Genomic DNA, 25,008 nt, shown 5'->3' on the forward strand with positions numbered 1-25,008 from the left:
TTCTGAACAACATTACATTGGCAGAATGTTATCAAAAGCTAACATTTTCTTAGAACATTTTGTTCTGTTCTTGCCTGAGTGTGTGACAAGCTCAGGGAGGAACCACAAATAACAAAATCTCCCACAATGAAACACTTATTTTTCATCCTTTTCTGGTCCGGCTACAACCCCAGTAAACTCGAATGAACAAATTCAGCAGGATAAACTACTCCCCCAAGCCATTGATATATGTTGAATTGTCTTATGGGGTATTTGCGTAACAGGGGCCCCCGCAGCTCCTGCGATGCGGGGGTCCCGGGACCACATGTCCTGGGAGGGGGCCCCACTTGGAGTAAAAATAAATTAAAAAAAATGTTTTCAAATTATTATATTTTTTTTTACATTTCTTTTTTAATTCACTCTGCATTTATGAAAAAAATGTGTATAATAGAAATAATTTCTTTATGAAGGCAGAGTAAATACAAAAAGAAACTTTCTTTTTGAAGTCCTGATGCTATTCCGACCCCATGAGATTAAGACCCTAGGCTGGAGGCCTCCATGTCACGGGGTGGAGGCAGCCCTTTAAGTCACTCTACCTTCATAAATACATTATTTCCGTTATGCTTCCGTCCTTAATTGAAATAATTTCTTTATGAAGTCATAGTGACGTATTATGGCTCCCCTCAACCCCATGACGTGTGCGTGTAAGAGTGTATGGTGAAAGAGTGCACACACATGTATGGGTGGCTGGGTATGCCTGTGTGCGTTTACAGTGAAAGGATGCACACTTAAATGTATAGGTGGCTGCCTCTGTGAGTATATGGTGAAAGGGTGCACACAAATGTATGGGTGGCTTCCTGGGTGTGCCTGTATGGTGAAAGGGGTGCACACTTAAATGTATGGATGGCTGGGTGTGCATGTGTATATATGGTCATTGGTGTGCGTGCTTGTTTTCAGGGGCGCAACAAAACCTACATTTCAGGAGGGCTAACCCTTCAAATGTTGGGAGAGGCGCTAACTTCACGTGCGGTGGGGGAGGAGTAAACTTATTTGTGTGGGGGCATCTTACTTCTTTACGCATTTTAATGAGACTATTTCTAGTGCAGCCTCAATGTTACAAGCAGTTAACTCTCTCCTTTAATTCTGAAAGCACCCAATTATGGACCGCTGTGAGAATGACTTGTCTCCTGTTCCCTTTCTACCCTTCCAATCACTCCCCTGGCATGCAAGTACTAAACCCACATCACAATTTCAATTGCCAAAAAATTTGACATTTGAATGTAGACACTAACCGTGAAATGCTGAACGTTAGTAATTGCTGGGCCGGGCCATTGTTAACAGCGAAACCTAGGTGCTGTTTAACATCTGTGTGCTTTTCTGTCCAGCAACTGCTATGTAGGTCAGCCAGGTCAAGTCAACATAGCCCACAATTTCAGGGGGGCGGGGTGCTGAAGCCCAGTCAGCTCAATGGTGTTGCACCACTACTTGTGTTTAATGCCTTGATTACGTATTGGTAATCTGCATTAGTCCTGGCCCTATTCTTCCTCATCCCAGTACTTGTGTGTGAGGCAGTATTTGTGTATGAGTCACTATGCCTCATACACAAGTACTGGGATGAGGGAGAGGTACATGAAGGTAATGCCTGACTTAGCTACCTGTAATCTTCATTACTCCTAGTCCCACTCTTCCTCATCCCAGTGCTTACATATGAGGCGAGGAGCCTTATACATAAGCACTGGTACAAGGAAGAGGGATATGGCGGTAATTCTGGGCCAATCAGCCGATTTTGGAGGTTGGGGTAGGGGGTGGGAGGGAGAGGGAACGTGTGGTGGGGGGGATTGTGCAATAAATCATAACGGTCGACCATGTCAATGCTAAGCAGGCATGATATGTGGTATTAGTGGCTAGAGAGGCATTTTGGTGCAGCCAGTGTAGTCATTCCTCAGTTCGGTATGACTTTTTTAACTGGGGTTTCTGATAAAGCAATCCTGCTAAGTGTAATTACCTGGCTAGACTGCCCTTTGGGGTCTGCCAGTCTAGCCGTTTCTTACTACGGCATTGTATATTTTTCTGGGTATCTGTGATAAAATTATGATATGATATGATGAGTCATATATTACGCACCTGTACACAAGTTGTTTTTAGGCACGACAAGACAAGGGAAGGAAAACAATCTTACTAGGTCTTGTGTCATTCAGATCATGCAAGTGCGAGAACGAGAAGTGCAAGGGAAAGGGAGGGATGGGGGAGGAGGGAAGGGCAAGGGAGAGGGGAGAGGGGAAGGGACAACAGGGAAGAGATGCTCTGAGTAAGTGCAGCCAGGGAAGCTAGGGGTAGGCCCAGAGGCAGTGCAAGGGTGAATCATCAAGAAAAAGCCTGGACTCAGTGACACTGAGGTTAGCCAAGCAACCAGTTGGGTCATCCGACAGGTAGGTCAGGTACGTCAGCAGGGGTGGGAGAGAGAGAAAGCAGAGGAGAAGAGGAACGTTTTGAGCTGCTTCTGGAACTTCAGGTGGAACGGCTCAAGTTTGGGAGGGGCAGAGAGGCCATTCCAGAGGGAGGCACCTACAGAGGAGAGAGATCTACCCCCCACTCTCTGCCTGGGAAAGCATCTAACCCATAGGGCTTGAGATGGAAGGTATTTTGGAAGGGACCCTTGGATGTAGTGCGGATCCCAGCCCCAGAAAGCCTTGTGGAAATGCAAAGGGTCTTGAACTTGATCCTTGCAGCCACCGGAGCCAGTGGAGACAATTCATGGCTGGAGAGATACAGTCCTTGGGCTTGAGGCCAAGGATAAGTCTCACAGTCTTGATCTGGATTAGTTGCAGAGGGCGGACAGTAGAGGAAGGCAGATTTAGAAAGTGGCTCTTGCAGTAGTCCAGCCTAGAGAGAACCAGGGCTCTGGAGACAGTGAGCTTCTGGGGAAAAGTGATAAAGGGAAGTGTCCCTTTGAGGAGGTGCAGCTGGTAGTGGGGCTTCTTGGTGACATACGAGATGTGAGGAGAGAAATAGAGAGTTGAGTTGAAGATGACACCAGGAATGAGCGAGAAAGGAGAGGAGGCTGAGGGGAGCCTGAAGGAAAGCTAAGTGTCATCCGCATAACACTGAAAGTTCGAGGAGAAGGTAGAGATCAGGTGGGCCAAAGGGGCCAAGTAGAGGTTGAAAAACCAGGGTGAGAGGATAGAGCCCTGGGGAACGCCACAGGTAAAGAGAGAGGCAGAGAGGAAGGGACCAAATTGGACCTGGGAGGGGCGGTCCAAGAGGAAGGAGGTCAGCCACTCCAGGGCCTGATCCATGATGCCCAGGTTCTCACAGAGTCGATTGATCAGGATGGTGTGGTTGACCATTTTGAAAGCAGAGGAACATTCAAGGAGGATGAGGACAGAAGGAATGCTGGAATCGAGGTTAGAGATCAGATCTTCACAGGTGTTCAGGAGAGCAGTTTCCATGTCTCTGGCAACTCTTAAACCAGACTGATGGTCAAGGAGGCAACCAACAGATTCAGTGTGGACAGTAAGCTGGGAGATGGACAGCTTTTCCAAGAGTTTGGGAGAGGGGAAAGTTCCAGTGGGAAAAGAAAGATTACAGAATTCGGCCAAGGCTGGAGCAAGGGTGTCAATATGGTCGTTGATGGTTCTGGAGGAGCGGGCGAGCACCTGTTTCGATGACACTTCCATAGATGGGACTTGTCTAGAAAGCTTGTCAGGTGTTAGACAGAAAGAGGAGAAAACAGGAGGAGAGGGAGAGATGGCCAAAGGGGGGCCGAGAGAGGAAGTGGGAGAGGAAGAGGAGATAGTGGGCAGGATGTCCTGGGTTTTAGCGGAGAAGCGAGAGGCTAAAGCCATACAGAGGGCCTGTTGAGGGAACAGGAGAGGTAGAGACCGTAACAGGATTGGCCAGTTCCTTGTAGATTTTAAAGAGTTTGGCCGTGTTGTTAGAGGCCGCAGAGACGCAGGCTTGAATGTGTGCTCTCTTCTTGATGAGTTTTATTGCTTCTACTGGCATTTCGGTGCAACCAGTCTAGGAAAGTCTAAATGTGGCCTGGCATGCTTTACTGTAATGCTATTACGTGTCTACACTGGTCTACATTGTGCAGTCAGTTGAACATGTTTTCATTGTGGCATGCATTTTTAATAGCAAAGCATTAATGTTCCTGTGCACTGTTGGTGACTTGCATGTATTGGATTGGTGTTACCCTACAACACAATAGCAAACAATGTGGCTTTTTAGGCAATTTTTCTCAGAAAGCGTGCTGTATATTGTATTAAAACATAGATTTATATCTTTCTCCTAGTGCAGTGTGCGGCATATCCCTTCAGCAGCACGTTTGTGCATATTGCGCAAGCGTGGTAATCTAGGCCGGCCCAGAGTGTGGCGCGACCTGTGATTTGTTGCTGAGTTGGGGGGGGCCGTCTGCATGGCTCGCGGGGGGCCCCCAGATCTTGTGTTACGCCAATGGGTATTTACTGTTAATATTGAAATGCAAACAATTTGTTGAACACATTGATGTAACATTTCAAGCTACTGTGTGCAATGTCATGTTCATAAACTGCAACTGTAGACTTCATATCCAAACAAAATATGGCATTTAAAATACCACATAACCTTATTAAGCGACATATGTTTCAATACGGGCACTATTGGTAAGTCACTTAGTGCATTGTTTTACCCTGTTACGCAAAACCTGCCGGTGTACGCAGTAATACATTTTATTGTGGATTCACCTGACCCGCACCATGTGGTGTTTTCATAAAGCATTTTGTTATAAATAAGATGGAGAGGCCGAGATAGGAAGTGATACTTTGTTTTGCGTCATTGGACTCATCCACATTTAACAACTATATATGCGAGAGATACAAGAGGATCTTACCCGTTAACATATAGACAGCGTAACGCGTGGAGGAAAAAGTAAGGACTGCCTCAAGCATTAATCCATTTTGTTTGTTAACGCACCACTCACAATGCTGGTGCTGCAACAGTAAGGCAATTCTTGGAGTTTGCCTAGGGTGCCACCACTGGAGCAGTGCCAGGGCTACCATTCTGATCCTAAAAACATTAGATCTGTCTGTATTATGAGAGAGGAGTGGCACCGAAAATGCCATTCACTCGAGGAGGCATGAATTACTGCAGCAAAGCCAATTTATGATTAATACAACGCACAGGAGTGTGCTGACTTACCCCACTTCCGAAGCTTGAACAGTGGCCACACCACCTTTATCCTTGGCAAAACTTGCATCGATTGACTGCTTCACCTGACTGCCCAGTTTGACTTCATTGTCACTGCAGTAGCCTTTGCCTGGTGCATTCTTGTCTAGTGAATGAACTCCAGAGTCAGTCTCGTAGCCATTCAGTGGTCCACGTCCAGATCTTCTCTGTACACTTTCATGGTGGCATCTGTCACTTTTCTTCTGATATGAGTCGGATGTATTTGTTGACAGTTTGTACCCATGAGCAATCAGAAGGTCCTCAACACTGAACATACTGCTAGCCTCTGTCACAGAAGGGCTGGAAAAAACATGTCTTCGGCAGGATCCGTCATCACTGCAAGAGAAATGGAGAACTATGTCTTTGCAAAGGGAGTGATTTGTTCAGAAAGTTATGGTGAATTAAAATTGATACAATTGTGTCCATTTTCGTACCCAGTCATTGTTTCGTCTCAGTAACAGATATCGAATTCCCAACTATTTGCATACATGTTGATGACTCATTTGAAGTTTTTCCCAAGACTACAACATCCCAACTGTGCTGTGTGAGGGATGAGTAGTAGAAGAATTGCTGAATAAGCCAAAATGACACACGGGTTTAGTGATCTCGTCTGCGGCCACATTTTATCAAGCAACCCATTCTTGAGACTTTCCGAGTTTCAAACAATGCGACCATGAACATTATGTTAATATCTGCACAGTACAGAAGTCTGTTCTGCATGGTCATGAGCTTTTTGTAGGTGTTTTAAAATTGTATTTCTTGGCCACATGGGCAAAACATGTGATTTGAGCCAGCATCTCTCTTTTCCACTGCCCAACGCAAACTGATATCACAGGTCAAAGTTATACATTTTATACCAATATAGATATTGCAATTCCCTTTCTGAGCATAACATTTTTTTAATGCAAATGTGGCCCGATTTGTCCGTAACACTTTGTCTGTCATTCGAATCCAACCATAATGAAGCTGTTATGCCTATAGATGTGCCCCATATCGACTGTTTATTGTGAACCCTGACATTTGGTGAGGGCACAAAAAAGATAAGCGTAGTTAACAGTGGGCCTCATTACGACCCTGGCGGAGTGGGTTTACGCCAGCGGTATCCGCGGCGGACCCGTCCGCCCTACTACGAGTTCCCGTAGCGCCATGGAGCGTTTTCCGCCTGGTTTTTCCGGGCGGAGAAATCCATGGTGCTACGGGACCTTGTTGTTAATTACGCCACCGTATTTTACGGTGGCGTAATTAACGCCTTCCCCACTCCCATTATACCCTATGGGGCAAAAATGGGAATGGGGAAGGGTAAAATGGGGAATGGGGATTTACCGCCCCGCCAAGGTCGGAATGGGGCGGTAAATCCGCCAACCCCCATGGCGCTATCGGCAGCTTTCCGCCGTGCTCCATGGTGCATTTTGCGCCACGATTTCCGCCAGGGTCGTAATGAGGCCGTGTGTTTTGCAGTTAACCAGAACGGTGGTACTAAGGGTCTGGGCACTTGGCTCTCTGCTTGTAACTACTGCCTTACATTGCCCAGACAGCCCCTGTCTGACTCCCAAAATCTGGATGACCTACTTTGTCTTATTCTGCAGTCGTGTTATCTTTCACGATTCATCCTCTCATCCATCTACCCATTCCCAATCAGTCTCCTGCGCACCACACTCTCACCTTCAACCTGGTCTATCTACAAGGTCCATTGTGCTTCCAATGCCCCGGTCACGAAGTTTTTGCAGGCCGGGGTACTAATATCTATATCCCCCTCGCGGAAAGGGCATTACCAACTCTGGTAATACCCCAGGGCCTTCGTTAAGGCCCTCGCGATAACTATGGGCCCCGGGGCATTACCTGAGTCGGTAATGCCCCCGCAGCTCGGGGCATATTGCTTAGTTATTAGTATTATTATAATTATGGTATTTATTGAACGAGGATCTAGCTTCAAGAAGCAACATATCGCTTTACAGAGGTAAACAACAATACAGATACGCAATGGAGAACTTTACAACAGTATACAACAGTACAGATGCATAATGGAGCGCTTTTCAGAGGTAACAGCAGAACAGATATACAGAGGGGGTAGGTTACAGAGGGGTACAGCTGTACAGTGTGGTGGGGAGAAGAAGGGGCGGCGTCTAGCGATTCTGGTGATGCAGGGGATGATGACATGATGGCCTAGATGTTGAGGAGGAGAGACTCCTTGAAGAGGCAGGTCTTGAATTCTTTTTTGAATTGTAGGAGCGTTGGAGCAAGGGTGATGCTGACGGGGAGGAGGTTCCATAGTCTATAGTTCCATAGTCTAGGAGCGAAGACAGAGAAGGCTTGTTTTCTGGTCCTTTCCTCATTGCAGTGGCAGATGTGAAGTCTGCACGTGTCCTGGCTTTGGCTGGTATACCATCCGCCGGAGATGCTGAGTTTCTCTGCGAGGTAGCTGGGTGACCTGAGGGCAACTGCCTTATGGATGATGCAGCAAGAATTGAAGGTGATGCGTGTGTGCAGTGGGAGCCAGTGAAGGTTGATGAGGGGTGGGGTGATGTGGTCGCATCTGCATAGACCCCTGATGTGGTGTGAGGCCGCATGTAGGACACTTTTCTGGGGCACAAGGGGGACGACCTGAAGATCTCTAGGAGGGCATTGCCCCCATCCAGGTGGGATAGTACCAGTGCTTGAAGGGTGGATCTAAAGCTGTGCAGAGGGAGGAAAGGTCCGTGTATGCATAAACGCAACATCGATGTCTGACGTGAACAGTTTAGAAAGTTTGGGTGCCAGTGGACAACCTTGTTTCAGGCCCATCTTTATTGATATAGCCTCAGACAGCTGGCCTGCTTGGTGTAACTTGATCTTAATTGATGTGTCACAATGGAGGTCTTTGATGTTCTCCGAAATCACTCCCGGGCATCGCCACTTCTCCAATTTTGTCCATAACTTGGCTCTTCTAATTGAATCAAATGCTTTAGAAAGGCAATAAACGGCAAGTATATTTTCTGTCCCTTACTACGCTCTGCTTTAGCTTTTAGGAGGTTTATTAAGATTTTAAGTGGAGTACCGATGCCCTTGGTAAAACTAGACTGCCATTGATCTTGGTGGCCTGAATCACTGCTCCATCTGGATAAAGCTTTTAATATGATAGTCCTGAAGATTTTACCAGCCACATCTAGTAGAGCAAACAGGCAGTAGTTGTTCCGGATCTGTTCTCAACCCTTTTTTAAAGATTGGGCAACCACTGCCGATTTCCAAGAAGCCGGTACCTTCGAAAATTCCAAGATGCTTTTTTACAGATCATGTAGAAAGACTGCCCATTGCTGAGGATTTTGTTTCATTAGGGCGTTCATCAGCCAATCTGGGCCAGGGGGTCTCGAATTTTTGAGTCTCTTAATGATATCATCAATTGTAGGGACCTCGATGTCTAATGAATGATCCTCTGAAGTCCAATTCCGAAAGTTGTGTTGGCAATGAACTTATTTCTTCAACCTCATCATCTTCAGCGTCTTGCAAATTGGTGTAATGGGCATACCAGGTCATAGCCGAGATTGGGTTGGACAACAACGCATCTTGAGGTGCATCTATTTCATTTCTAATTGACCATATGGCTGCAGTGTTATTTGTTTTGATGTTATGTAGCATACGTTGGGCATCTTGATAAAGCATGTTCTTTTTATGTAGCTGCAGCCAATTGTTATGGCGTTGTTTGAGTTTATGGATCTCCCGTGAATTGTTACCTGTCTTGTGGCGTTTTAACAGCCCAATAGCCTTCCTTAGAGCTTTTTTCTTAGCTACAATCTCTTTGTCATAGGCATGTCGATGAACCATCTTTGCTCTTCCATTTTCCCAACTTTGTTCTACTATGAACTCTTGGAATAGTGGGGTATAGTTTACCCTTTGGTCACCATCTTCCGCCCCTGTTAAATTAACGGTTCTAGATAGATTATTATCAGATCTGGCATTTTCGTTACTTGAATGTGCACTCTAGTTCTGCCGGGATTCATAAAGAGTTTTAAACCATAGGCCATCAGCTCCCTCTTATTAATGTTGTGACAGGCCATTATCGATTGGTTATGGTCGCTTTTTCCTGTTGTACAAACTTCAATTGTTTTAATAATCCTGGACATGTTTGAAGAAACACATATGTAATCTAATATCTGTTCACTTACTGCACCCATCCATGAAGATTTCACCGGGATGTCTCCCTCAATTGTTCCCTTCAGGATTGTGCAGTCCCTTGATTGAATTGTTTGAGGGTTCTTTGAGTAAGATGATACATTTATATATTTGCACGCATGCAGCAATATAATGACAACTTTGTTGATATGGTATAGATACAATATAAATGCACAGTGTCACTCAGCCTTAATGAGAAGCAAGTAGTTAAACATGTGCATGCGAGATAGAAGATTGTGAATGGAGAGTGTGATGTGGGGACACAGTAGTCTATAACACACACATGCATGAACACACATACACGGGGAACTTTGAGGGATAGTTGGGATATTATGAATTCAGGATTCTGTGTGCCATGTGTCCCCTCATTGTGGGGAGTTTGTATGAATCACTGGGCCTCATTACGAGTCACCCGGTCTGGAAATAACGGTGGCGGTAAACCCACCGCCACCGTTGTTTCCGGGCCGGGTGATCTCGAGTTCTGCAGGCGTGAGGTGTCATTCCCGCCAGGTCTGACCTGGTGGGTTTAACACCACCCGCCTGCAGGCGGACGTGGAAACACCGGCACCATCCCGAGATGGTGCCGGTGTTTCCACTTCCCCATCCCCATTGAGTCCTAAGGGACTTAATGTGAATGGGGATTTACCGAATTCCGCCTCCGGAATTCCCGGGTCACCAGGGTCGTAATGCCCTGGTAATTCCGGGAATCACGGAGGCAGAATGGTAATACGAGTCCGGTGGTAATCTGCCGGAATTTCAGGCATGGTTACCGCCGGACTCGTAATGACTCTTGGATCTGCAAGGTGAAACTTTGAATGTCCAGAAAAGTGGTTTTGTAAGACTGAAGGCTGAAAGTGAGCAGCTGCCTCAGTCAGTTTCGGACAAACCTGTTTTATGGCCTGCTGCTATTGTGGAAGAGAGATGTAAACTCTGTAAGTACATAGGAGCCTGTTATTGAATGACAGGAATTTTGGCCACCTGGTAGGTCTGGGTATCAGGGCCAGACAATTAACCTGAGGCAAGGTTTGCTTCAGGGAAGGTGCACCAATAGATTATGGAGTTTTGATTGAGTTGTCACGGTGTGAGTTGGGGCCATGTGGGCTGGAATGGTAAATTGCATAGTTTAGAATGAAACGTGGACACCAACACGTTTGGGTGATCAAACTAGCAACAATAGATCAAAAGGAAGTGTGTTTGATCCCCTCCTCTTCACATCAATGGAATGGCCATAAAATGGCCATGTGCGTCACAAGTAGGTGTAAAGGTTTCCAACGAGATGGAACCTGTAATAATTGAAACTGTTTGTAAGTTGTGTAAATGTGTAACTAGGAGATGCGGCTGTGACCAAATATGGAAGAGCACCAGAGAGGGGTGTAGTGTAAACATGAAACATGCAATTATAAGTTTAAAGAGGGTGGTGCTTAGATGAATGCATCCAAGGAGAAGTGTGGGAACTGAAGGGAATATGGTTACATTGTATAGGTTTGACCAATCATGCGTTGACTTTGGTCAATCATGGGTTGACTTTGTAACAAAACCTGTGAGAGTGTTTAAACTGTTGCAAATGGTATAAAATGTGTGTTCTTTGTGTGGTTCAAGGAGACTCTGGTTAGTTTGGCTCTTTGATGTGATCTAGACCCACCCGGCCGTTTGTACAATAAACTTGCTTTAGGGACAAACGTGCAATTGCTCTTTAAGTTGTGGGCCTACTTTGGGTTAAGGCGATCAAAGATCCACTCCTACATTTGGCGTCCCTGGGTGGGCCCCAGGCTCACTGAGACGTTTGGTGTCTCCAGTCTGCCCAGCGCAGCTGAAGAGGTTCCCTGCAGGGCCCAGTCTTTCATGCACGACAAAAAAGAGGCCTACACCATATTGTTTGGAGGCCTGTCTGTCACCCGGAGGTGTGGTACTGTGGCCGAGCTGCGCAGGACAGATTAAAGGAGCATCACTTTGGAGTGCTTCAGGGTTCACGTTCTTGTGAGTGCATCTTCACCAGGTAAAGCAAGAGTGTAACAGTGGAGAAGAAGGAGGTTTTTTTTTCTTGGATAGGGCAAGATAGGTGTGCGTGGGGTTAGATTAGGTCAAGTAGGTTGGAAGAGTGAGTGTTTTTGGGGGAGTGAATGAATTGTTCTATGTCGTAAGTTCTTTTTTACTTAGTTTGTTATTTTAGAGGTGTGGTCTCCGACCCCTGCACATCCATTTTAAGGATAGCCTCAACACCTTTCAGTTTGCTTGTCTGTTTGGCAGGAGGCCTCAGGTTAGGGTGAGATGGAATTTTACGGAAAGTCTACCTGTAGATAACTTTCTGGAGAATACCCTTGGTAACCCCTTACTTTGTATTGATTGTGCGGACGGAGCCTGCGCCTCGCTTTTTCTTGGTTAGTCGAAGTAGTGAAGGGTATCTTCCTGTAGTCAGGAATAGACAGCACTATAGTCAAGAGTGTTGTACTGGTAAAAAAGAGAGAGATACAGCAGTGTTGTAGTGGAAAACATTGCGCTTCTTTTATGCCAGAGTGAAGGAGAAATCTCAGAGAAGTAAAGAGGATTATGGCCAGTGCAGTGTTTTAATAATATGCTGTCTTTTGTGTATGCCAGAGGAATGTATAAGTACCGAAACTGTTGTGGTGAAAGTGAGTAAGGAGAGCGAGTGCAGGAAATTCCTTTTTTGGAAAAGGGAAAGGAAAAGGGATTTTTTGGGTAAGGATATTTTGTGCTACATGTTCTGTTCTTGGGGTTTATATCATGATTTTTGAACATTTGTTTGATGTTTCCCGGGTATAAGGTAAAGATTTTAAAATACCATCAAGAATGGTTGCGGGAAACGAAATGCAAAATGCTTAATTCTTGGCCTAAAGAAGGGTCTAATGATAGATACCCAACGCCCTCGTAGGCCCATGAAGGAGCCGGAAGGCGGAACCGGGCCCCACGGCCAAGGCCCGTAGCCTAAGGCCAAATCCTGTCTGGGCCTCATCCCCTATCCCCCTCCACAAGGGCAGGCGCCCCGACCACCCACCAGCTGCAGGAGCAGCTGAGCCTCTTCCCAACGAGTCGCAGCTGCAGGAGCAGCTAGACTTCTGATCATCTACGAGTCGCAGCTGCAGGAGCAGCTAGACTTCTGATCATCTTCGACGATCGATTTGCAATCAGCTGTTATTGAAGGTATTGAAGTGAGCTATCCTCACTGTGCAGCCATGGCCCCAACCTGCTTTGTTGACTACCACCACCTTACCCCTTGTGGCACCCCACGTGGGTCTAAGCAGCAGACCCTTTCATCAGATTCCTAAAATGGCCGCCGTAACGCTAAATTCTTTTTGTGTTCATTTGGTTGCCTAGCAACCTTTACCCGATGCCCTCATAGGCCCGTGGAGGAGCCAGAAGGTGGAAGCCGGCCAGACGCCTAAGGCCTGTAGCCTAAGGCCAAATCCTGTCTGGGCCTGTCCGGGCCGACCCGCGGCCACAGGACGCCACACCCTGCTCTTCACACGATCACCTGTCCATCGATCTGCTCACCGCAAACATTTCCATTACAGGGTAAGCAAATTCCGAACTACTGTCTCCCTGCAAACAACCCAATATCATTCTCAACTGGTCAGAACTCCTTACTGCCCACCGCCACTCCGAATCACTCCCCAGCAGAGGATACCGTTCCCAGTGCCCGGATTGCTCCGTGGTCCACACGAAATACTCTGCTAGACTCTATATGTACAATGTGACGCAAAATCACCGTAGTGTTAATACAGTTGCAGCCCCTATGTTTGTAAACACCTCGCATGTTCTCCTATGCCCAATCAATTTGAACAACTTCATCACCTTATCTCGCAGCACCTGCAACCTGCAAAATGCCTGTTTGTCATCCATGCATAATTAGTCTGCCTTTTATTTTTATATTTGCCTATCTTGCTCAGCTTGCTTGAACTGCCTTAATTGTACTGCCTGAACTAATTCTGCTTGCACAGCTAACCCGTTAAACTGCATATGTGCACTGTGATAGCCTTCTAACATTGTATTGCCTTCCACTTTGTATCATATCATGGCACCTATTCTGCAAGCCCGACTGCTACTGTGACTGCATTCCAATTCTGTACTGCCTACCACTTGTATCTCATCACTGCACCACTACGGTGATAGCTTCTAATACTGTATTACCTCCATTTGTATCCTATCACTGCACCAATTGTGCACGTCCCACTACTACTGTGAGAGCCCCCTAATACTGTTCTGCCTACCATTTTGTATCTTGTCACTGAACCTATTGTGCATGCCTCACACCACTGACCATGCTGCCTAAGGCTCACAGGCACCCCCACTCACTCTTACTCGCCTCCTACCTCTCAAAATGAGCACACGCCTTACGACACTAACCTGGCTCCTCATTGCAGCCTCTGGTACCACCCTCCTTGCCCTCCTCCACACAGCCACACTATTGCTAGTGCTCACCAACCAAACTCTCCCCTCCAGGGATCCGTCTAGGCACATTAGCACCTCCACCAAGCCCTACTCGTCACATGCCATGTACACACACACAGTCCCTTCCTGGTGCTTACCTGCTTCCATAGTGACTGCTCCATCCTCCACCATCTCACGCAGCCCACCCACCACCAGACTTACACGACTCAGGGCCTGCACCCTACAGCACCTTAACCTACCCCTACTCACCACTACCAGGAACCTCAGGTTAGGCAATCGTTCATCTCCCACAAACAACTTTCACTACTCCGGCATCTCATCTACGGACTCACTCTACCACTCTCTGTCTGCCTCTGCAGCCACAAAACCCACCCTCAACACGAATAAATTAACAAACATCCCCAATACAGCCATGCCCAACACACCCCCTGCTAAGAAAAGCCTTCCACCTCCCCCACTCAAATGTGCACTGCTTAATGTTCGCTCCCTCCCCGCTCATGCCTTCGAAATCAACTACCTCTTAACTTGCCATGACCTAGAATTACTCACCTTAACGGAAACGTAGCTGCACAAAGCATCTGGCCCAGCCATTATTCTGGCCCTGCCACCCGGATACACCATCCTCAGACAAGATAGACCACTCCGGTCAGGAGGAGGAGTAGCTCTAATCGCTAAAGAGGCTCTATCTCAGACTAAATAATCGCACTTGCGAAGAAAATTCTGACATCTTATCTGCTAAATTAACCCTGTCCGATAACTGCACCATTAATATCCACATTTTATATCAGCCCCCTGGCGGCCTTCCCTCAGTTATTAAGCACTATGGATACGGCAGAAACATTATTAAGAGCACAACAAGTCCTTGAAATAGATATTGTAAATAATGATGATGATGAACATTTTGAAATAGTAAATGACGCACAAGGCTTCGCAGCAGATAATATATGGTATCATCATTTGAAGAGGGTGGAGAGAGAGAGAGCGACAGAATTGTGTTATAGCTGCTCTCTTATCCCCCGTGCTTCAGGTGTCCATAGATTATTTATTCCCAATGAGGTAGAGGTAGCAGAGGCAGAGTGCCTAGTGCACTTTGCCTTGTGCAGGGTCTAAGGGCAATTTCAGGGGCAATCTGTAGCAGCTTTTGTCCTTCCAGTCGAAGAAGGTTTAATATCAGATGGGGAAAAACAGAAGGATGTCCGTTGCATGCAAAGAGTACAGTTTAATCTTGAAGGACTTATCATTGTGAACAATAAATGGGAGAAAGGGGTGAAGAGCTGTAGAGCAGGAGGGTTGGTGGGACTCTCTGAAGGAGTGGTGGCACAAATAAACCTAGTATGTTGAAGCGTATGGAAAAAGTATGTGAACTTTTTGACATGGCTCAAAGAGCCAAAGAAACCCGTTAAGATCCAGTTTCTGTATCACATTAAGAACGATTCTTGAGAGAATAAATGTATATAATTAAAGCTCACATCTTACACAATTGTTGGGATAAATGCAGGAAGGGGAGCCAGCAATGGAGTGTAACTATCTAAACCTGCTAGAAGAACACCCTGTCCCTACAACGGGGTGTCTAACGATTAATCAAATCTCATGTCGAGTGGTGAGTTTTGTGAACATCTAAAAAAGGGCATCGAATATGGTATTTTGATGCCTGCTTTATATAGAGTACTGTAAAAAGCTCACAACATGTGAGTTAAAGAGCTACTGGGCCTCATTACGAATGTGGCGGAAAGGCAATAACAGCGCCGGTAGTGCTACCGGCGCCGTTGTTACCTCTCCACCACATTACGAGTTCTGCTTGCCGGTGCCGGACTGCATGCATGGTCTGAGCAGGACTCGTGATTGCCCCGGCACCGTTATGAACGGTGCCAGTGCAACCATGCTCCCGAACCCCATTCTGCCCTATGGGGCAAAATGGGGATCGTGAGGCTGGCCATACCGGCACCCGCAAATAGGCAATTACCGGCCCATTCATCTCTCAATGGGCCGGTAATGGCCCAATCGCGGGTGCCGGGGCCGGCAGCGAGTTTGGGGGTAGCCGCTACCGCCAAACCCGTAATGAGGCCCACTGATAAATATTTCTCTTTTCCAGTTACCTCCCCCATGGGGCTGTCCAATGCCCCCCCCCAGGCTCCTGTCCTCCATTCTGCTCCTTTCCACTATCCTTGAGATCCCGCCGGGACCCTATTGAGCTCTTGATCCTGTCACAACACGTCACACGCCGTGTGTGGCCAGGATTGGCTCACGTGGGTTATCCCCGCCCACAGTGTCATGCGACCAGGAAGTTTCCTCCCTGGTGCGCGTGGCTGCAGACGCTATCCTCTCTCCATCGGATGGCTGCTAATCAGCTTGTTTACAGTGTCCAAGCAGGTAAACTGTCTGATTAAGTGCTCAGGGCACACAGGATGCGAGCAGCAGGCTTTCCGAAATGTGCTCACACCCCGTCATGGGTTGTTGTTTGTTCCTTTGTAGAAAAATGACATCAACACAGGCTTTTTCAACTGCCTGACTGGCCCCCTGAAAATAAGCATCACAGGTGGGCATTTCCTTTTTGAGCAGGTGGTACGTGCATGGAGGGTGGTTTTTCCTTGACATACCTTGTCTTCCAGTCCAGAGGGTGAATAAAACACAGACAGAAAGTCCCACGGTCATTTAAAAACTCATGCAAGCTATTTTAGCTGTGATTGACAGTGATCTAATACCCAGCACTGTCACACCAGGATACATAGGAGTTGTGCATTTTTCCTTTTGGTTGCTCATTTTTAGATAAAGTTATTCATTCTTTCTAAACAAGTACCAATGCAGGTTGGGGCACCCATACATTTGGTTATTGGAGGGACAGCTTTTCTTCCACCCTATCCCTATTAGATATGTGTTGCACCAAACTCTGCCCAGGGATAGACACCGCCTTGTAGGGACAGGGTGTTCTTCTAGCAGGGTTAGATAGTTACACTCGGTTGCTGGCTCCCCTTCCTGCATTTATCCCAACAATTGTGTTAGATGTGAGCTTTAATTATATACATTTTTTCTCCCAAGAATCATTCTTAATGTGATACATTACTGATGACATAACGATTATGGAATGTAAGAATCTCTATCTTTACTTTTGAATTACCCTGATGTTTTACCTTAAGATCCAGTTACTTACATGTTTTTGACTAAGGCCAGAAAAAGGCACTGTATGCCCCTGACCCTGATCACTCCATCCAGCGTGGTGGCGAGGGCAGGAGCCCCCACCAACCCCTTCCTGCAGCCCAAAATAGCTAACAGTGTAGTTGCAGCATTTGAGGTAAACGGAGACCCCGGATTGGGTAATCTGTGCTTCATGAGCACCTATCGGTTACCGGCAGGCGTCAGCCGGCCCGCGTCACGAAGGCACAGGAATTAAGGCTGTTTCCTGTCCCGAGCCTGTCCAGAGCTGACAGAGCCCAGGGCCAGATTCGCTGCCTGCTCGCCCCTGCATCCTGATAGACCTGTGTACCTGCTTTGACTTGTCTTACTAGGTAAGCCCTCTTGGCTTGTTACCTCGACATCCCCTTGCTCTGCTTAGCTCACCGAATGAGGATTCACACTTGTTAACATGCTCTAACAGCTATTGCCCAACGAGCATGCCGCCCTCTCAAATCCTGCGACAATGCATCTCATGACCAATTTTAGTTGGTTACCAATGAACATATGCGCTTCCACAAATACACCTGACTCTTTGGATCATTACTGTGCCATTATGTTGCATGATTTGCATTAAGTGCCGTGCACTGCTTTGCGTCCTATCACATGTTGTTGCTGCTGCTTTAACAACACATTTTACTTACTGCTGCCGTGTAACGCTCCGTATCCTACTTCACTGTATGCTTTCAACACTATCCCATAGTCAGATATACCCTCCTCATACCGGACTATACAGACTAGTACTGATACTTCAACTAACCTTGAATGAAGGCTTTGTATAGCTTCTCTGACTCTGCCTGCATACTTATGCATAAAGAGCTATGTTAGACATCCGAGACTGTGTTTCATGCCACATATACTGAAATTCGAAGCTAGATGTGACTAAGTTTATGCCTCATATATTGAAATTCGAAGCTAGATGTGACTGTGTTTCATGCCACATATATTGAAATTCGAAGCTAGATGTGACTGAGTTTATGCCTCATATATTGAAATTCGAAGCTAGATGTGACTGTGTTTCATGCCACATATACTGAAATTAGAAGCTAGATGTGACTGAGTTTATGCCTCATATATTGAAATTTCGAAGCTAGATGTGACTGTGTTTATGCCTCATATATTGAAATTCAAATCTAGATATGCCTACAGCAATTCTTACCTAAGCGCGCTACGTATCCCACTTACTTAGAAGCCCAACCTTGCTCACAGCCTCCTACCGCGACCAGAATACACTGCATGCTATCTAGATCTTCGGGCAGGTGGCACTAACCCCCCCCAGCCCTTCATCACCTGCCCTTGCCCAACAAAGTACTGTGCTCCGTGTCTGACACACTACTCAATTGCCTACTGCTGATGCGTTAGCTGCCCCCATGCATTGCCTACTGTTGCTGTGCTAGCCGTGATTAGGCCCAGGTGCCCCCCATGCATTTTCTACTGTTGCTGTGTTAGCTGTGATTAGGCCCAGGTGCCCCCCATGCATTGCCTACTGTTGGTGTGTTAGCTGTGATGAGGCCCAGGTGCCCCCCCATGCACTGCCTATTGCTGCTGTTCTCTCATTGTTAACCCTACATACACGCCATTATGCTGGTCCAGAATTTTACCTCCGACTATATTTACCTTGCAGTATGCCTCACCCTTAAACTGTCAGCACTACTGGGACCACTACCACACTATTACTACACCCCCACTGCTACCCCACACGTCCATCTCTTTTTCTCCTGTGCCTCACAACATATACCTAACATGGCCCCCACTTGACACGAGCTATGCCTCCATGGCACCTCAGACTGCACACAGCAGCAACACCCTACGTCGGCCACTATGGTCGATCCTCCTGCTAACCCTTACCTCACCTCACCGTCCCTCTGGCACGAACACTTTGCCATGAAGCCCACTCCTAACCAACTTTGCTCAGTGTCCGCCAGAAATCTTAGATTGGGAGCTAGACTCTCCCATTCTTCCTATCGCCCCACCAACACCTACCAGCCAACCAAACCATCTTGCACCAGGCCCATAGCCTCTGCCCACCCCCACGCACTCCCACCCATACTGGACATTACACCTGACGCGAGTACCTTACCGCACAGCCCCACTATTGGTCTTAAGGCTGCCCTGATCAACACTAGGTCACTCACGGCTCATGCACTCGACATGGCTGACCTTATAACCACCCACGAGCTGGACTTTATAGCCATTACTCAAACCTGGCTCCACGCTGCCTCAGGACCTCTGCTATCATTAGCAATCCCCGAAGGCTACACGATCATTAGATGTGACCGTAACACGGACCAAACTAAAGAAGGCGGTGTCGCCATCATCCACAAAACTTCAATTAACCTCCGCATCACCACCCCTTGCCTAATTACCTCAGCAGAGCTACTCACAGCCAAGCTAGCCATTACCCACAACCGGACCATCACACTCCACATCATATATAGACCGGCTGACCCACTATCATCGTTTGTTGAGGACCTCTCCCACATCCTCACTGACAACACTAAGTCTAAGTCTCAAATCATAGTTTTAGGTGACTTCAATCTAGGCTACCTAGACCCCAACGACGCCTCCGCCCAGGACATCAACAACCTGCTACTTAACCTAGGCTTCACACAACAGATCACTCTGCCTACCCATTCCAAGTGCAGGACCCTCGATTGGATAGCTAACTTAAACTGTGACACAAATATCAAATCCATTCAACCATGCGCGTGGACCGACCATCATCTTATCACCTTCAGCATCCCCGTTAAAATCATCCATCCCATGCCCAATATAGCACCCCCCACCACCACATAACTTGCGCTAAACTATTCCCACTTATCCTCCCTGCTCTCAATGATATCTCATCCTCATGCTCTGACCCCACTGTCTTGGTTGACTTGTACAATCAAACAATGCTCAAAGCGCTTGATCTTATTGTGCCCTCCAAACTAAGAAAACCCAAACCTGGGGCCCACCTCAACTCCTCGTTCACGCCACAGCTACGCAAGGAAAAAAGGACCCTTGAAACACAATGGAAAAGCAATCCAACGGAAGCCAACAAAGCTAGTGTTGCCTTAGCTACTCTTAATTACAAAGAAGCCATACTCACGGCATAAAAAGAGACGTACAATAAATGCATTGAACTTGCCCAATCTAATACCAAGGAGCTATTTAGAATCCTGAAACAGCTAGAATCCCCTGCCACTCCCCCCGATACTTGTTCTAAAGACAGCACCGGTGTGCTAACATCCCAAAAGCCCTCCTTGAAAAATCGTCACCCTCCAAACCAAAATCAAATATAAAAAAATTAGTTTGCAGCCCAGCCTGCAACACAAACCACCCCAGGCTAACATCAACCCTAACACCGAATCCTTGAAACCCTTCAGCTTCACACCTCTCTCCATCATTGAAGTAGAACACATTATCAATAACCTTAAACCTACCAATTGTCAGGGGGACCCCTGCCCTGCTACCATCATTAAGGAAGCCGCTCATAACTTAGCGCCCTCATCACCACAATCATTAACTCCTCCATCAGCACTGGGATTGTCCCTGAATACCTCAGGGATGCCGGGGTCATCCCTCTCCTGAAAAAACCCACCTTGGATGCCAACATACACACTAACTACCGACCGATCACTACGGTCCCTTTCCTCTTAAAAATTCTTTATCGTGCTGCATACCTACAGATCCAAGATTATCTAGAAACCAATAATCTTCTGGGTCTAAGGCAGTCTGGTTTCCGCCCGCGATACGGCACTGAAACAGCTCTACTTGACCTAAAAACCTTGAAGACCTCAAAGATAAGGGCAAACTGGCCGTCCTACTCCTCTTAGATCTCTCTGCGGCATTCGATTTGGTAAATCACCAAATCCTATGCCGTCACCTAAAAACTGCCGCCCACTTCTCGGACAAAGCGACAGCCTGGATCACCTCATTCCTGGATAATAGACCGATGCAAGTCTTCTCCCCTACCGCCACCGCAGAACCTTCCCCAGTCACTTGCGGAGTGCCTCAAGGATCCTGTGTATCCCCGACACTCTACAATGTATTTACAAAACCTCTATTTGACATCTTGCATCTTCTGGGTGTTACGTATACCAACTACGCTGATGACACCCAGATACTTATCCCCATCAGAGGTGACCACAAAACTGACTCACTCGCCATCAACGCCATTTATCAAGTTATCCAGGCTTGGGTGGCTCAGCACGAACTGTGCTTAAATGACGACAAGACGGAGCTCCTCATCCTTGGCTCCCATCAAAAACTTAACAAACTTGACCCCTCGTTTAAAGCCTTCACCATTGATGGCAACACCATCAAAGTGGCCAAGGACACAAAAACGCCTGGTATCTACATCGACTCCACTCTCTCCCTATCCAGACAAACCAACGCAGTATCATCATCGGCTTCATACACTTGCAAGCTCATCACAGCTTGACGCCCCTTCCTCTCACCAGCCAACTGTACCACATTAGCCAGGACCTTGGTCCTATCCAAAATTGATTATTGCAATGCTCTCTATCTAGGGACTAACCAATGCAATATGAATAAACTTCAAATCATCCAAAATAACGCCATCAGAACAGCACTCAATATTCCTAGGAACCTCTACATTTCTGACTCCAGACGAAGCCTTCGCTGGCTCTTAGTCTCCCAAAGAGTCTCCCTCAAAGCACTCGCTTTCACACACAAAAGCCTCGCCAATCAAGCCCCTAGCTACCTGGCCAGTAGATTCGCACTACACACCATTGCGAGACCTCTCAGAAGTGCCCAAACCAACTGTCTCTCTGTCCCACGCTTCAACTTGCAAAGATCTGGTGGACGCAGCTTCCCAGTCCTAGCAGCCAAGCTGTGGAATTCGCTACCTAATCCACTGAGAGCAGAAACTTCGTTCCCGGCCGTCAAGCGCAAAGCTTCAGCCTGGTTGTCTGCCCAGGACTTGCTATGACTCCTAGCTCATAACCTCCACCTCTACAACTGCGTCACTGACTCACTGCCATTATCTGCTCTTTCACATTATATACTTCCTGTATAAATGCCCTCTTATGTATATCTCATTCAACTGCCTTATTTTACCATGCTTGTAATTACATGTTGTATAATTTGTATATATGTATAGTCTATTCTAATGCTTTATTTTACCATGCCTGTAACTAAATAATGCACCCGGTAGCCCTTAGGCCTGGTGCGCTATATAAATAAATAAAATACAAAAACAAAAATACACATTTTTCTATGTGTTTTAAGGGCAATGGCACGGTGCCTGTAGGCACAAATCGAAACTGCAACCTCACGTTTCACATCGCTGATCTAGCTGGAGGTACAGCAACACTTCTCAACTTGTTCTGGTCCTGCAGACCTTTTTCCTACAAGCAGTTACCTCCAGCCTGGCGAGGTGTTTGCAGTCTCACTACCCGACACATACCCATTCATGTGGTTCCGCAGAGCCACCTGACACTTGCAAATTCAAAATCTGAGACTACATGTGTGGCTCCTCTTTTCCCCGTGCCCCTTGCATCCCCTTGTGTCATCAGATATGGACAATCCAAGGACATGGTGCCCTAGATGCATAATGGAGGGGGTGGGCCTAATGCACATGTTCTGGGATTGTGTAGGGATTAGGCAATTTTGGAGTGAGGTTGAGAGGAGGGTGAGAAGGGGTGGCATTACAAAATGTTGATGGACACTGGAGGTTTATCTACTTGGTATGTTCCCGCAACCGAGGGCAGCTAGGCTGACCACTAATATGATTGATCTATTTTGCGTGCTGGGAAAAAGACAAATCGCCATGCCCTGGAAGTATAGCAGTAGTCCGCATATAGACAACTGGTGGATGCATCTGAAGCACTGGTTCATTGCAGAATCAGTGGTATGGCACAGAGACTTGCAGAAGGGGGCGAGGGAATGTAGCAACAATGTACAAGCCTGGGATATGATGTTTCGTTCACAGGATGACAAGCCCTCTTGAGGCATTACAATGCATAAGGAGTGGGTTTGACATCGGGGATGGGGCAACGGGATGGGGCTGCAGGATTGGGGGAGGAAAGGGAACCTAGAACTATAGAAAACACTTATTGTCCTATTGCACACTAGACAAAGTTATGCCTCCACAGAGCCCAGGATGTAAAGCGGGCAAGCTGCAAGGTCAACAAGTTATGTTATAGTTGTTTGTTGTCATCATGCCATAATTGTAATGTGCACTCAGCAGCACTCAGCATTGCAAAAAGAGACCACATCACCCCTGCCAGACAGGAAGCACACTGGCTCCAAGTGAAAGAACGCATCACATTCAAAATCCTCACTCTCACTCACAAATGCCTCTCCCGCACAGCACCCTCTTACTTATCCGAGGCTATAACGAAATCCACCTCCACATGACCAGTCAGGGCTCACTACATCAACAAAATACACCCCTCCCACATAAACAAAGCCATAGCTGGAGGGTTAGGATTTCCACACATAGCCTCCAAGCTATGGAACTCTTTACCTGCTGACATCAGAGCCGGAAACTCCCTCCCCGCCTTCCAGAAAAAAACTAAAAACAACCCTCTTCACCTAATCCCCATCTCTCTCCCTATCTCTCTCACCTCTCCGGCTCTGTGTTGTAAATAATGCATATGTCAACGCAACTGTAAATAAGTCAAATGTAAAGTAATATGTACTGTAAATAAGAAAAGTGATCTGTAACTAAGAAATATGTTCTGTAACCAGCACCACGATACCTCTGGGCTGCTGTGCGCTCAACAAATGCAAATAAATAAAATTATATTACTTTGTTGTGATTGCGGATGGACCAAATGGTCAGATTTTTGGAAATAAATAAACCCTTTTTTAAAAAAAACAATTAAAACGAGCTTTGCCAAACACCTGCAGAGTTGTGATTTGTTTCTGTTATTTTGTTTAAATTATTTTGTTTAAATTATTTTGTTTACAAGCCTTAGCACCTGCGTATGCACATCGTGGGTGCTAATGGCGATGACTCCCGGGCAGGTGGTCCCTGCGAATAACTGCGTTGCCACATGCGTTAAGGGACACTCGCTTCACTCAGCCCTTAACTTTGGTGGCCGACCGTTACTGGAAGGGTTTGCCTGCCCTATCAAGATATATTGCATCAATAGTATGTATGTCAGTCAGTCATATATATCTAAGAAGACCCTTCTAAATCCAGTTGCTGGGCATACACATATTTTAGAAGAGAGAATATGAGGAAAGTGAATGAAAGATGTGCAGAGAGATAGTAGAGGTAGCAGGGAAAAGCATCTAGGGGGAGCCACGAGCAGTGAAGTCAACAGCAGTAGGGATGTTAGAGATGCTGTCTGCCTGTACAATAGAGAGAGGTAGAGAGTGGATGTTGGTAGTTCTAAAATTCAGGATTGCAAGGCAATTGTTCTTTTGAAAGAAGAGAATCCACTGCAACATTGTTTCTGATTTAGCTGTTCCTGGTTATGGACCTGTATTCACAGGTAAGGAATGGAAAATCAGGGTCGAGGGGAAGAGGTAATGACATCTGAAACCCTTTGGATGAGCATCAAGTATAGAAATTCTAGCATTAGCAATGTCAGCATTTGTACGTTGATGACAAGGGAGAGTAAGAAGGATGATGAAACAACAAAGTTGCTTAGCACTTATGTCAACAGCACACTTTTGGTTAGGTTTGAAGGGAATGGAGAAGGGAAGGAGAGGACTAGGAGCACATTAGAAGTTTGGGGAACCTGCATTAGCAGCATGGACCTCAGGTTCACACACACAAGGGCTATACAAAAAAGTAGGTGTTTGTATGGTGGGGTGCCATCGTGTAGACTGATGCAAAACTAAAGAGGCACAGATTGAAGGTTTATAATGAATCTTAACCTTTGGCATTACTCTGGGCAACCCTCCAGACCATCGTTTTTCACATTTCAAGCCATTGCAAAAGAGGAAAGACTATATGCACATCAGGCTTGGTACCACCCCAAAAGGGGCATTCGAGCCTGAACTGATTGGTCCCATTCCTTCTGCACGAGACCACAAGCATCCCAGACATGTTTCAGCCTCATTTGGCATCATCAGTGAGGAGTAGCTTGGATCTTTATGCCCAGCAGGCACAGGACCCACGTCTGGGTATACCTAGCCCAC

The 25,008-nt window shown here is 46.7% G+C and overlaps 1 protein-coding gene across 3 annotated transcripts in view; it reads right to left on the minus strand.

The window, feature by feature from the left end:
* Nucleotides 1–25,008, minus strand: part of JCAD (junctional cadherin 5 associated) — a 383,851-nt gene that overhangs the window by 142,255 nt on the left and 216,588 nt on the right. For all 3 annotated transcript variants that reach the window (XM_069648086.1, XM_069648088.1, XM_069648087.1), the window contains exon 3: nucleotides 5,158–5,520. In XM_069648086.1, coding sequence (XP_069504187.1) covers nucleotides 5,158–5,459 — 302 coding nt within the window. In that variant the 5' untranslated portion in view covers nucleotides 5,460–5,520. The remainder of the gene's footprint in view (nucleotides 1–5,157; nucleotides 5,521–25,008) is intronic.

This window comes from Ambystoma mexicanum, chromosome 2q (genome assembly GCF_040938575.1).
Source record: "Ambystoma mexicanum isolate Mex_15411 chromosome 2q, UKY_AmexF1_1, whole genome shotgun sequence".
Classification (NCBI taxonomy): domain Eukaryota; kingdom Metazoa; phylum Chordata; class Amphibia; order Caudata; family Ambystomatidae; genus Ambystoma; species Ambystoma mexicanum.